The sequence below is a fragment of the Leguminivora glycinivorella genome, chromosome Z (genome assembly GCF_023078275.1).
Source record: "Leguminivora glycinivorella isolate SPB_JAAS2020 chromosome Z, LegGlyc_1.1, whole genome shotgun sequence".
NCBI lineage: Eukaryota > Metazoa > Arthropoda > Insecta > Lepidoptera > Tortricidae > Leguminivora > Leguminivora glycinivorella.
The window spans coordinates 16255635-16270175 of record NC_062998.1 but is presented as its reverse complement, the minus strand read 5'-3'; the positions used below and the strand labels follow the sequence as shown (position 1 = coordinate 16270175).

Genomic DNA, 14541 nt, shown 5'->3' with positions numbered 1-14541 from the left:
ATAACTGCTAAAAATATATTTGACGCTGAATGCTGACTGTTGTAGGTAAACTTCTATAACGTAAACAAGGTTCATACTAAACAAACAGATGAAATGTATGAAACGAAATAACAGTTACCAACGCTTCCAGTACACAAACTAAGTCATGTCATGTCTTTAATACAAGTACCTAATTCATAGTCGTCATAGTATCAGCCTCTTTAAATATAAGTGCCAAATTAAGTATCTTCCAAACAACGTTAACACGAAATTACAGACGTACTTAATTTTAATTATCTCCCTTGAGTAATTTTAACGCAGGCCGGCAGTGCATATTTAAGAGGCGCCTGAGCGGGAAGTCCGGTGGTCCTAATATTCAAAGATGGGAACTTGACATCTGTAGTGAAGGTTCTGGCTTCGCTGCTGACCAGCCTACCGCCTCCTCATTTATTCACCAGACCTTGAGCTATGGCGTATCCGTCTATTTCTGCACAAGCTATATAGATACTCTGATTCAACTCGTACATATTTAATGCGACTTGTTATTAGTTATTAGTCGTATGGAATAAAATGTCACGCTACTTTTTGTCCTTACATGGATTTTGGTGCAATATTAAAAATCATTTTAAAATAACAAATATAACATTCATTTATAGTTACTAATATGCGGTGACAAAGTAATTATAATGTTATAAACACTTACTTTATTTAAAAATCCTATTATAGTTTGAGCACAAGTAAAAACTTATAAATATTTACAGAAAGCGTAGTATAAAACAAGTCTTGAGAATGAATGACAATAAACAGCGTCGCTAGGTAACGGCATCAAAAGCCCGCTTTAGGCGTCAAGCGCGCCCCGTCGCCGTCACTGGCGTAGCGAGGTCTACGCGACGGGGTTTTGAGCTTGAACCCACGCAGTGAACCTCAAGTAGGGATTAGGCGAAAACTTGTGAAGGCGTCTCTTTCATTACACCCTTGGATAACGAGTAATGCTATTAATTATAATATGTGTTTGGGATTTATCCCTCTGTCTGGTGGATTGTAGCAAGGACCATATTGTAGTAAAGAATCACAACCCGCTGCAAAATGTCCCCTGGTCTGCCGGGTTCGGAGCAGTCACAATGTCGTCCCGAGAATAATAGCGGTCAAGCCTGATTGTCCATTACTTACTTACACTGTGCTATTTAGGTTAAATTTTTAGGTGTACGAGTTAATATAGACTAGGTACCTACCTACCGCCTGTGAATTATTGTCATTTTAGCTATGTACCTTTGTAATTAATTACTAACATATGTATGTCTCTATTACACAAAATGATTACATAAATAAAAAAATACACTCTGAATAAAAATAATGTTATTTATGTTTATAAGTTAATCAGACTGTGGTAGCGGTTAGAAATCGCGCTCCAATTGCAAAGCTTTTATCAATTATCATATAAAATTAATATTTGAATCCTTTCCAATTAAGCCCATTTCCATGTTCAGTTTTTTAAAGGATCCCAATATCGTACTGAAAGCTTTTATTAAGGTAGGAATACACTTTGTAGTTTGATTGTAGTACAAAAGCGCCTGAATCCACCGTTCGGGTCAAAGAGAATATAATTACATCGCTGGTTCGAGGAATTGGTGCATTTTCCTTTGACGGTGCAAATCTCGGTCACCTTTTTGCAATTTCTAATACTATAATCGCAATTGCGCATTAGTAAGGTATAATTTTAAATGCCATGTTAAAAAGAAAAGTATAATAAGTAAGGTACAGCGGGGCAAATCTCGACTGGGGGGCAATGAGGAGGCACACAGGTTATGACAGATGGCGCCACCCTATTAGTCCATACGTGAGAGCGAGAAGAAGATGATATGTTTTTTCTCTCTCTCACATATGAATGACAGCGACTGCCTAGACACTTGCACAGGCGCCGCCTGGCGGGATAAAATGTCAGTGTGCCTCCTCATTGTAACCAAAGACATATATGTACGTTTGCCCCCCAGTCGAGATTTGCCCCGCTGTACCTTAATTACTTCATAAGTTATAAAATGCACATACGTACATACATAGATACCTACATACACACCGATCAAAATCATATTGAGTTTCCGTTATCGGGTAAAAATTCAAACAACGTTGAGTGCTATGTCGAGTTGCATATAATTTTATTAGTTATTTAAAATTTGCTGGATCTTCGTAGGCAACAAAAATGTATATGTACCAAATGTACATAGTGCCCAAGCACTGAAATAAGAAATAATGTTTTGTGCCAAGCCAAGCAGTATGAGCCTTTTTTTTTCTTAACGAGGGGAAATGTGTTACGTATGGGATGGTTATGTGGGACTCCCAATGAGACCCATGGTTTACCCACTAAAACCCCTCGATTGCCGCCTCAAGGCTCTAGGACGAGGTCACAGGCACGTTTCGGCACTCCTCCGCAACAAACGGTATGAGCCTTGTCTAACTTAGAATGGTTGACTGACATGACCTATTTAAATTGCAGGACTCAAATCTCGTCGCAATGTATCTTCGGAGCAGCGTACCTCGTGTCGCGCGCGCTGTCCACGGCCTGCGCTGGCTCTCATCGAAGGCCCTGGTGTACTCTGACGAGGTGCTGCAAGCCAGGGCAGCCGGCAGCCCCCTCGTGGCCCTGGAGTCTACCATCATCACCCACGGCATGCCCTACCCTCAAAACCTGGAGACTGCGGTGGCTGTAGAAAATATTATAAGAGAAAAGGTAATGATAAAATAACTACGAGTATTTCCATTACATCATGTTCTCAGCTCTTAAATAAGTAAATATAATAAATATGTCTGCTGTCGACATGTTGTTACTACAAAGCCTACTGATTTTATCAATGTTGATTGAAAATATTATTTAATGTAATCTGTGCAAATCTGTGCATTTAAAATTATATTTTCATAGTTAAGTAAATTTGACATATAATCAATGAGTCAGTATTATAAAAAAATATAGAGGAAAATAACAGTTTCAGGAATTATTACAGTGGTGTTAAAATTAATTTAATTATAATATATTTCTACTTAATCCGAGCTTAACTTCAATACCTTAGTAATAATGTAATATATTAAATAATGTTATTAAAATTTTTGGCAAAATATCTGAATAGCCGATGTCACTGTTATCGAATGCGAAAATATTAGCAGCATTAATTTAATGCATAAATGTTCGATGTTATTATCATAGTGCTGCAAAGCCGATTGTAGAGATACGATAAAACGATGTTTGGGGACCCTTTAACAACAAATCTGGACATGTCGCCTTGAAGAAGTCGTTATGTATGGGTTTAATGTCACACCTGTAGAGTTTGTTCGGAGTCGTGAAATGTACAATACATTCCATGACTCTTCACTTTCCGAACAGACCTTACTGTAAGCTTATCACAACTAAGCTTCACAAAAATATATTACAAAATATTTGATAAATTCCAGGGGGCTGTACCAGCCACCGTGGCAATTCTAAAAGGTCAGCTGACCGTCGGCCTGTCTAGTGAGCAGCTGGAGTACCTGGCACGCGCTAAGGGCGTAGTGAAAGCCTCTCGACGCGACCTGGCACCCATAGCTGCAGCCGGGCTGGACGGCGCCACCACCGTCGCCGGAACCCTCGTGGCCGCCGACCTGGCTGACATACCTGTGTTTGTGACCGGTGGCATCGGTAAGGCTTATTTATCATCATGAGTTCATTCTATAAGGTCAGCTGTAGGTTTGCTCAGTAGCAGCTAGAGAACCTGGCTCGCGCGAAGATCGTAGTGAAGGCCAAGTGAAGGCCTCACAATGAGATCTGCTGCCAGTGGCGGCTGCCAGCCTGGACAGCACCACCAGCGTCGCTGGCACCCTCGTGGCGGCCGATCTGGCTGATATACCTATGTTTGTGACCGGTGGCATTGGTAAGCCTATTGTTATGAGCCGATTTCTTGGAATACAAAAGATCATAAAAAGAGCAGGCTTTATTGACCATAGATAACTGGACAAACCTTTCTTTAACTAACCGCTCTACAAAAAAAAACTCACACTTGCATTATATTTGCGAATGATTTGCGAGCGTCAAACTTATAATCATGAAGAATAGAGATAAAGAAGCAACCTCTTTATGTATCAGAAGTGCACATATAGGCTACTAGACTCGTATCGAATTTAGCACATCAAGTTATTGTTTTCTGTAGTATTTGACTTAAGAAATCAATATTTATTGCTTGCGGGCATTAAAAGTGCGTGATGACTGCGTATTTTTAATTAAAGATGTGTATATATTTTTTTTAAATTATGGACTCTGAAAACAGTGTTGGCCGATGGAGTGACGTCACATAATTCAGATCAACTATGGAAATTAGCATAGCTGGGCACCGTTAATCAAATAGTTAACTTCGTTAATCGCTAATCCGTTACTAAAAAAGTTAACTTCGTTAATCGTTAAAGCGATACATTTCGACAAATTTAACGTAAGTTAAAGTTAATCGTTAATCCGTTAACACGTGAAAAAAAAATAACTTTTCTTTAAATATTTAGTTGCATCAGTATCCACTATAACGTATTATATTTCTGTAAAAGGCCGAATTACAACTAGCCTATTGAACTCTAGGTTGCACGTGGAAGGCAGTGATCGCCTGAGCTACTGCCAAGAGCTGTGGCAGGAGAGATGCTGGCGGTGACGGGACTGTTGTGGCACTTTGGGCGGTAGAGGCTAGGGAAGCGAATGTGGTCGTAAATAGGGCTCGAATTTGCTGCCCTATCACTACAACAGTCGCCATGGTAAAGCTTAGGATTCACCGAATCAAAGTTAGTAAAAGCCAATCCACGTGAAGAATACTTTTTTAGGTAATATTTCGGACTTTTAGCAATCGACATCGGTAAAACCTAGGATTTACCGGCAAATCATAGGATTTGCCGTACTTCGGGCTTTTATAGTAGCGTTCAGAACGTGTTTTTCGCAGCGCAGATGGCGCCTGTGCCCTACCAGATTAACGATTAACGGACTCGGAGAAATTTAACGGAAGTTAACGAGTCCGTTAACATTTTTTCAAGTTAACTTAAAAGTTAATCCGTTAATCGAAATGTTAACTTCGTTAATTAACGATTAACGGATTAACGAGTTAATGCCCAGCTATGGAAATTAGAGGTAGTAATCTGATCTCCATAGAAGCAACCTCTATTGTATTAAAATTCATAGTCGTTGACGGGTGTGACAATGTGAAATATTTTTTCTAAATATACTGACGTCATGTCATAGATATTTATAGATTAATATGGCTGATGTTGTTTTTGCCTGATGAAGTAAAAGTAAACTTTAAATATTTTTTTTGCGGGTTTTTAAGTCGTAATAAAATATGGTACTATTTTTTTTGTTTAAATAGACAGTAATTAAGGTTTAGGCCCATGACTACATATTCCCAATCCTACAGATTATCTAATCTACAGAGTCCCAATTTAACAGATAATCAATTAAACAGATTCCCAATTCAACAGATAACCAATTACACAGGTTCCCAATTTAAGAGATAACCAATTATACAGATTCCCAATTCCACAGATTCTGTATAATACGGATTCCCAATTTAACAGATAACCAATTACACAGGTTCCCAATTCTACATATTCTGTATTCCACAGTTTCTTATCTCTACAGTTTCCCAATTATACAAGTTCCTAACTGCACAGATTCTTTAGTTTATTTATTATTTATTATAAAACAGAGCCGCTTTCTTTGTAGTCAGATGAAAAACTTTGGTTAAATTTTTAAACTCTACAGATTAGCATCCTTCAAAATGACCAATTTTACCGTTACAGTAAAGAGCTTCATATTGAAATTCTAATAGGAGGTTCGGCCTATGTACAATTTTAGTTTACAACAAATAAAACGAGTGCGAATAAAATTTAAGCTTATTATTTAATCACTCAACAAGACCTACCTAAGAAATAGTTTTTATCTCATTTGATACAACATACTCAAATAACATATCATACAATCACGCCTGTATCCCATAAAGGGGTAGGCAGAGCACATGAAACTACTAAAGCTTCAGTGCCACTCTTGGCAAATAAGGGGTTGAAAGAAAACGAAACTGTGACATTGCAGTGACAGGTTGCCAGCCTCTCGCTTACGCCACAATTTAACCCGTATCCCATAGTCGCCTTGTACGACGTCACCCACGGGAAGAAAGGGGGTGGTGAAATTCTTAACCCGTCACCACACAGGCGCATTTAATAATATTGTATAAATATGTACTAGAGTAAAATTGAAAATAGTATACATATTTTCAAATATGGCCTTACTAATAGTATAATCTGTATATAGAATTGGGAATCTGTAGGACTGGAAATCTGTTGAACTGGGAATCTGTGGAATTGGGAGTTTGTGGAAATGGGAGTCTGTATAATTACGAATATGTTGAATTGAAATTTTGTAGAATGTCAATTATGTAGAATTGTGAATGTGTAGAATCAAGATTCTGTAAAATTTCAATTATGTAAAATTGGGAATCTGTAGAATTGTGAATATATAGAATCAAGATTCTGTAAAATTTAAATTATGTAGAATTGGGAGTCTGTAGAGATAGAAATCTGTAATACAAATCTGTAGAACTGGGCCTAAACCGTAATTAATAATATAAGACATACTTTGAAAAAAAGTCAAGTAGCCTATTAAACAATCTCTTAGCCTTTTCGGTAGTGACCCCGCCTACGGAGCAAGAGGTCCCGGGTTCAAATCCTGATGAGAGCTTTTTTATTTTTTTCTACAGATATTTTTTTTTCAATCATTTTATTTTTTTAATATTCAAAAATATTTTGTTTAGTATTGAGAAAATTAAAATACAAAAAAATCAAAAATCAAAAAAACCGCTGTCAGGATCGAACCTGAGAACATCAACATACGAAGCCAGCGCACTCCCACGGGACTACGTCTTGACTTGCTCAGTCCGACGAAATCAGTGTAGAGTAAAGAACGTCTAATGTCATGTCACGTCTCTGAGTATTGAGCGAGACATGCGCTCCTACCGGAGAGATTTGTAACTGCAATTAATAGGCCTCAGCTGGTCATTTTTGCTTCGACAGATTGTCCTCCTTACCTCTATTCTCCATGCTTATAATGTGTCAATATGTCAATATAACCTAAAAATATCTGATAATTACAACACATATAATCAGAGTTCAAGTGATGCTGACTGCTTATTCTTTTTAATATTACTATATGTTAAGGCAAGTATTGTATAATACATATGATAAACACCAATAATTGGTGTTTTATCATATGAAATAGTGTGTATCATTTTATAATAATTTTAAAATTTTAAGCCTCTCTGCCAGTATTTAAGTTCCACATTGAGTAATTATTACTTCGTATAGAGGAGCTATAGCAAACAACGAACGTGTCACAACGAACGTGCCTGTAAGCTGAAGGCGGGGTGAGGGGGCGGGGTGTGAACCAATGGCCTGCTTCCGTAACGTCGCAAGCGCTACGATTTTACTCGGCGCTTACGACCTTTCGGTCGCGATGATGAGCCCTGCATAGAGTGCATAGATTAGAAGTCGTAGTATAGAAGTGACATGGGTTTACATGGGCATTTTTTAAATTTATGACTCAATTAGCGTGAGTTGTTAACAAAAAACATAAATCGCTGTTAGTTTTGTAATGATAATCAAGCTTGAAATCTGTATTTAAAACTTTTTTCACGTTCTAAATTTAGATTATAGCTTAGTATAATTCACGATGTTTTTATTGAAATTCCATGCTTAATTATCGTTGCAAAACTGACAGCGATTTAACTTTTTTTTAACAACTCTGTGAGTCCCAATTTTTTTAAATGCCCACATTTCTTAAAGCTGCATACGGACTGAGCGTACATGTGTACACGTAGCCGCAACTGGATATTAGTTATTTATGTGACATTTGCATAATGGTAGGCATTAAAACATAAGTGTTGTTTTTGTTGTGTTAATAAGATAACATGAGTGTTTTAATGCCTAATTATGTATAGTCGCACACATAACTTTATCTACATCCATGTATGTATGGGCGCGGGTTTATCGTCCCATATAAAATTTGAATTTTGCGCGTTTTTATACTCTCATAATTTGCTTGACCGTCTACCTACCCAAATTCATTCAGGCATGTTAGGTACTGCACTTACATTTACATACTCACATGAAATTCGACACGCGTATTGAGAATCTGTTATAGACCGACATGTCGGAAAACTGCAATTCTGACAATAATAATTAAATAACCTTTTTTGCGTCGATAAATGTATATAATTTAATGTATGATAGGAAACTTGAACTAACTTGCGATATTGTCACGTCTGCTTTTGTTGCATTTTTTACTCTTTGGTTTCAACGAAACATGGCCGCCGCAACATGGCGCTTCGGCATGAGTTTATATTGATACATTTTTTAAAAAGTAAGCGTGTTTAAACAAAAATGCAGTAAACCTACGTATGAAAAGTCACTCCTTGGCTTTTGTTACATTTTCCTGAGTTTGTACAGTACCTCACTACACATGACGGCATTATTTAGACGAAATATTTTTCATTGCGATACGTCAATCTACCACAGCCGTTCGGCACAGACTAAGCGCGTTTGTGCTGATCAGCTCTAAGTGTTGTTACACAAAATCAAGTTGAGGTGCCCTCTCTAGTTAACATAATTACTCAAAGAAGTTCCATTTAGGAATACATATACAATTATACATACATACATGTTTAAACATGCAACTGAGTATTTCATCTATATTATCATTTCCAGACATTTTCGCAAATTAAGCACGTAAGCATAAATTGAAATTCCCGAACATCCTCTGTAAATTGTAACTGAATATCGACGAAATTGTGCACGCGTGAATTGATCTGACGTTCACGTAGCTCATTCAATTAGCGGCGCAGTGGACGCGCCAGCGACTAAGGCACTGGTCCCACCGCGAGCGAGTAAGCTATGAACTATCGGCTATTTTCTAGCTCAAGAAACGAACAAAAGATAATCGCTTTCGTGTAAATAAAAGAGAGAGATATATATTTATAGTTCATAGCTGGCTTGTTCACACCGCCGGCGAAGACACTCTCCCATCGCCCGGCGAGTAAGCGATAATTCCATACAATGTTTACTAGCCGCCCGCTGATTGTCAACTGTTTCTAGTACATAATTTTACTAGTTGATAGCCGAGCTCGCTGATAGTTGGCGGTGGGACCACTGTTTACTAGTTGACCGCCGCGATAAAAGCTATAGACTATAAAACTAGCTCAGCGGTACTCGCCAGTGCTTGCTCGCCCGTCGCACGCATACACTCGCTTATAGCTCAGCGTCTAAACTAGTAAAACTATACTCGCTTCTCGCCGCTCGCCCACTAGTTTGTAGTTTATAGTTTCACTCGCTTATAGTTTGTAGCCGGCGGTGGGACCAGTGCCTAATGGCCGATAATTAACGAATTCCTTGCCACGGCGCATGAATTCACACCTGTAGGAGACTATTTTGGGTCCAATATCACACCGAATTTCTATTTAATTCCGCCACAGCATTATGGTGGATACAAAACGCCTTTCATCATCACACGCAAAAAAATTAACCAAAAGCGCAAACAAGTGGCGAATATTTCAATGTTCCATAGCGTATCGTAGCGTAGCCGTATCCTCTCTCTTTATTTTAGTGAGAGAGAGATAACTACGATACGGTGCGTCGTGAACGATTGTGGCCACTTCTCTACGCGCACAGTTTATCGTTTTTAAATTCTACGCCGGGACAGACGACGCAACGAAGCCTCGACGTTACGTCGTCACCTAGATTTAGTTAATCTCTTGTTTTGTCGTGTTTCCTTTTTTTTTCTTACTTTTGTGTTGGTATTCCGTTTGTTTAGTTTCACAGTGTTTTAGTTTTTTTTTGTTGTTGTGTAACGTATATAAATTTCACAGAATCATCAGGAGTATGTACGAGACTACCAAAATAAATATAAATTATTTCAATAAAACCATATATTTTCGATTCACCGCACCGATGTTTACTCGGCGGGTCAGTTGGAGAGGCTTTTAAATAAAACATTTATTCATTTGCAATGCTTTACAATTGCTAATACCTACGATATCCCAGATATAAACAAGCGAGCCAGTGGGATGTAAAATTCATAGGAACAAGTTGGCAGTTGCATACGTTAATCGGAAAATAAGCTGCATTGTAAACAGGCCAGTGAGCAAAGGGCGCTCACCCTATTCTCATGGGTTATGTATGTATAATGGTGGAAAATCATCAATCAAGTACCTAGCTCACACTTACATCCATACTAATATTATAAATGGGAAAGTGTGTGTGTTTGTTTGTCTGTCCGTCTTTCACGGCAAAACGGAGCGACGAATTGACGTGATTTTCTAAATGGAGATAGTTGAAGGGACGGAGAGTGACATAGGCTGCTTTTTGACTCTTTCTAACGCGAGCGAAATCGCGGGCAAAAGCTAGTATTTATATAACTGCATCTTACCATAAAAAAATTCTTACCCTCAATAAAAAGATTTTAAATTGAAAAATCTGTAGTAAAACTAGTTTTTGAAGCGTGTTATTTTGAGTGAGTGTGGCCGTGCTCAGGAATATTTCAAAAAGATTCAACTTTCTCGTTACAGTATTCTAAAATGGATTTGTGATAATTTTAATAAAAATGCATAATGGCACCTACTTGAAATAAACCAAAATACGAGTACTATGCGTTAACTTTTCTTTCGAAATTTTATATTACATAATTCAGTGATACAGATATTCATAAATTACGTCACACGTTAAGGGGGTGGGAGGGGGTCGACGAAGTGTGACAATGTGTGACAAGGGGGAGGGAGGGGTCCTAAATTTCGTGACGTCACATTTCAAAATCAATCATATTTCGAGACTTCGAAAAATTTTTTTAACATAATGGCGACTCTGCGGCGGATGCCAGAACCATAGCGAGCATCCGAAAGTCCCAAGCCTAATCATAATCTAAAGGGTTAAAACACGAACTATAAACTTTGTTTATGAAAACCTTATAAACATATATCTATATACAAAAAATACAGAATGTTCGGTAACCGGATGAAAAGCCAAAAGTAGGCGGTAGTCTAGGCCATTTAGAACATTCTTATGTCTTGGACAAAATTTGATTCGTCATTTTTAGGTTTTTTTTTAAACTTCTCTGTGAAAACTCTAAAATTTCAGACTAAATCGATAAGCGTACTCTTGTTACTGTAGATAGTTGTTTTGGTTTTATTTCGCATTGTAAAATGTCTATCGTATACCATAAAATAAATTATAGACATATCTGTATCTAAAGAAAATTAAACTACAGCAATTTGAAAACTGAATAACATAAAAAAATATTTGAGCGATTACTTAGGTCGAAAAAAAAAACTAAAATTTGTCTAAGCCATGTATAGCTAAAAATGTTGCAAATGGCCTAGAATATCACCTATTCTCGACTTTGCATCTGGTTATAAATATAAGATACCAATTGTTTTGTAGACCGATTCAGAATGTGGAATCTTGAGCGTTGCGGGGGTTTCAAGGCACGTAGGTTATAGTTATTTGTTTTACAAGGGGGCAAAGTTATTAAAAATAAGTTAAGTTGTTAAACAAAGTGCGGTTAAACAACCGCACGTGCCACTATTGACACCCGAGCAAGCGAAAGATTCCAATATTGAACCGCGAGCGTAGCGAGTGGTTCAAAAAGTGGAATCTTGAGCGTTGCGAGGGTTTCAAGGCACGAAGGTTAAACAAACTTTGCCACCGAGTGAAACACAAAATTTTTCACCACACCAACACGAACAAAATACTGACTATAAAACATCAGACTAAATCAAATTCATCAATCTATCCAATATTTATGATTCAAAATCATCATTTATAGGTAAATTCTACTAGCAAGCTCAACATATCAAGTTAAAATTTGTATGAAATTACTTTGCACTCTTGTGGATAAAATGCATTTTTGCTATTTGTTTTCGAATAGCAAAGTAAGCCTTTACCGGTTGGTGTGGTAAGTAAAAAAGTGGTAAAAAATAAATTTGTCACTCACACACCAACACGTGAAAAATATTAACTGCAAAACATCAATCAATGTAGTTTGATTCATTTTTTTTTACATTTAGAATCAAAATAATTATTTAAACGTTTATTCTACCAGCCACAGCTATTTGTGGACATCAAGTTAAAATTTCTATGAAATTACTTTGAACTCTTGTAGATAAAATGAAACTTTGTCATTCATTTTTGAAGTATCAAGAGAGCCTTATTTACCTGTTGGTGGAGTGAAGAATAATTTAAGTACATAAATGGAAATAAGATTGATTTCTACCCGCTGTTTTCATTCAATAATTTCTACGTGTAAATTTGCAAAATATGTGACGTCACACTAGGGAGGGGGGAGTCTAACAAATGTGACCAGCTGTGACAAGGAGGGGGGGAGGGGTCAAAAATCACGATTTTTGGTGTGACGTAATTAATGGATGATCCCTATAGTGTACAGTACAACTGTACGTACCTACAGTATGTATTTCATACAAGTTTAGCCACTACATATTTACATGTAATTTATTAATATCATCTATCTACATTTATTGTCCTATTTCTATTGATCTCTGCAATTTCTGTATTTATTGGTTACAATGACATGGAAAAGTGAATATTATTATATTTATTATTTATTATGGTAAATGGGAATAATGCCCATTTACATTTTACACGTTCAGTATGATAACGTTAAATGATAGTTCGGACTTAGAAAGAGTATAATTTGAAGTATTTTCGTGCCAGCGGGATAGACTTTTTTTTTCATGATACTCGTGTTCTCTACTACTCATTGCAATAGGCAGTAGACGTATATTGGCGTAATTACTTATACATTTATTTAGGTATTACCTTCGCATTTTCCACCTATCGAAACGTAGCAAGAATATTCAGTATCAAGCAGCTGTGTCTCCTCGTCTGAATATTTCATATTCATAGCCCAAAGCGTATCGCGCTGGTTTCAATGTAAATCTTATTCAAGTTGGTTTAAGAAATTACCACGATATTATCGTTGTATGCATACGTATTCTGTGTATATTATTTGTATTTTTCATCAAAATAAGCGAGCATACTGGCTAATGAATAATTTGACAACTTTCTAAAATTGTTCTGCGTTCTGCATGAGTCCCTTTTACCCGGCCATCACGCTGAGCCCCGACGGGCTGTGCGAAACAACCTTTTCAATAAAACGAGCGTACTCTTAATTTTCCTTCGTTAATAATATATTTACATTATTGAACATATTTTAATACATTATGCATCTATCTGTGTTGACAACAGCAATGTCCTTTTGTTCGAATGTTTTTTGTGCGAAAAACATGTAGATTCAAAAATTGCTGAAAATGTAGGTCTCCCGTCTTGGTAAGAGAAACGTACAAATGTATAATATGTAAGTAGTAGAAATCATTGAGGTATAATGTACTAGAGAGGACACGGCGAACAAAAAGTTTGCGCCACGAACATAAGTCCAGTGGACTTATGTTGCCTCAGTCAGTCTCTGCGCATGGTGGGAGGAGGTTGTCTCTGACTGCACACAAAATGAAAAAATGCCTTCCTGCTATAAGATACTGTTGAAGCCATACGAGAAAATCGAATAAAAGTGACGGTGTCACATTTCATCGGTTAGTAGACAAGCTATTTTGATCTAACTTAATTTAAGTAATTATTAAGCACCGTACCCCGTGAAGGGAATTTCACCACCCCCTTCTTCCCGTGGGTGTCGTACGGGGGATATGGGTTAAATTGTGGCTCGAGAGGCTTAATGAAGGACGATGAATCGCTCATTAAACGCGATGCTATGTCCGCCATTTTGACAACTGGAATCATAGATGAATCGCGCAGACATGACATGTAGGTAATAAGGTATAATAATTGTGATCATATTCTGTTTTCAATATATAATATAAAAATATTTATTTCAATTTATAGTTTTGAATATTACACGGTTCTAATACGAATTTTAGTCGATAATATTATACAATAAGCATGATTTTGAATTATTTCTGAATTATAATTCTCATTATTGACGAAAAATAGTGACACCAAAACTGAAATAGTATTTAATGCAACCGGTGTTTAAGGGAGGTAAAACAAGGTGAATGGCGCGATTATTATTCTGAGCGACAGAAACTTACAAAACTAATTTTATTCAAAGGAAATTAAAATTTATGAAAAAAACAATTACTTATTTTTATTTCACTGAGTTGAAATTAAATATAACACAATGTTATAATAGTGCTAAAAGTAAACTACTTAGTATTTCACACACAAAGTATAAAACAAAGGTCTACACTAAAAGTGTCGCGTCTAGGTGGTCAAGTCTTACTCTATGACACGGTTCGCTTCACGCGCATGCGCCTCGCGCTGCCGCCGCTGCCGGTCGGCGCACAGAATATGTTCGAGTTGACATTTCTAGTACGTAGTACATAGTAGTTCAATGGTAGAAATAGAAAAAATGTGTATTGTACGGTTACAAGTAATGAGAATAGTATTTTATACAATCGTGATATAGTACAAAGCTTTTCAGTCGAGTACCATGTTTAGGCC

General features: G+C 37.0%; 2 protein-coding genes across 5 annotated transcripts in view; one reads left to right on the top strand and one right to left on the bottom strand.

Annotated features, from left to right (window-relative positions):
• LOC125240866 (EF-hand domain-containing protein 1-like) overlaps positions 1–905 on the bottom strand; it is a 75282-nt gene extending 74377 nt beyond the window's left edge. The window contains exon 1 of the mRNA XM_048149009.1: positions 683–905. The gene's annotated coding sequence lies outside the window, so the exon portion shown is untranslated. The remainder of the gene's footprint in view (positions 1–682) is intronic.
• LOC125240868 (pseudouridine-5'-phosphate glycosidase) overlaps positions 1–14541 on the top strand; it is a 197260-nt gene that overhangs the window by 16459 nt on the left and 166260 nt on the right. For all 4 annotated transcript variants that reach the window (XM_048149014.1, XM_048149012.1, XM_048149013.1 and 1 more), the window contains exons 2-3: positions 2471–2704; positions 3421–3643. In XM_048149014.1, the coding sequence (XP_048004971.1) occupies positions 2489–2704; positions 3421–3643 (439 nt within the window). In that variant the 5' untranslated portion in view covers positions 2471–2488. The remainder of the gene's footprint in view (positions 1–2470; positions 2705–3420; positions 3644–14541) is intronic.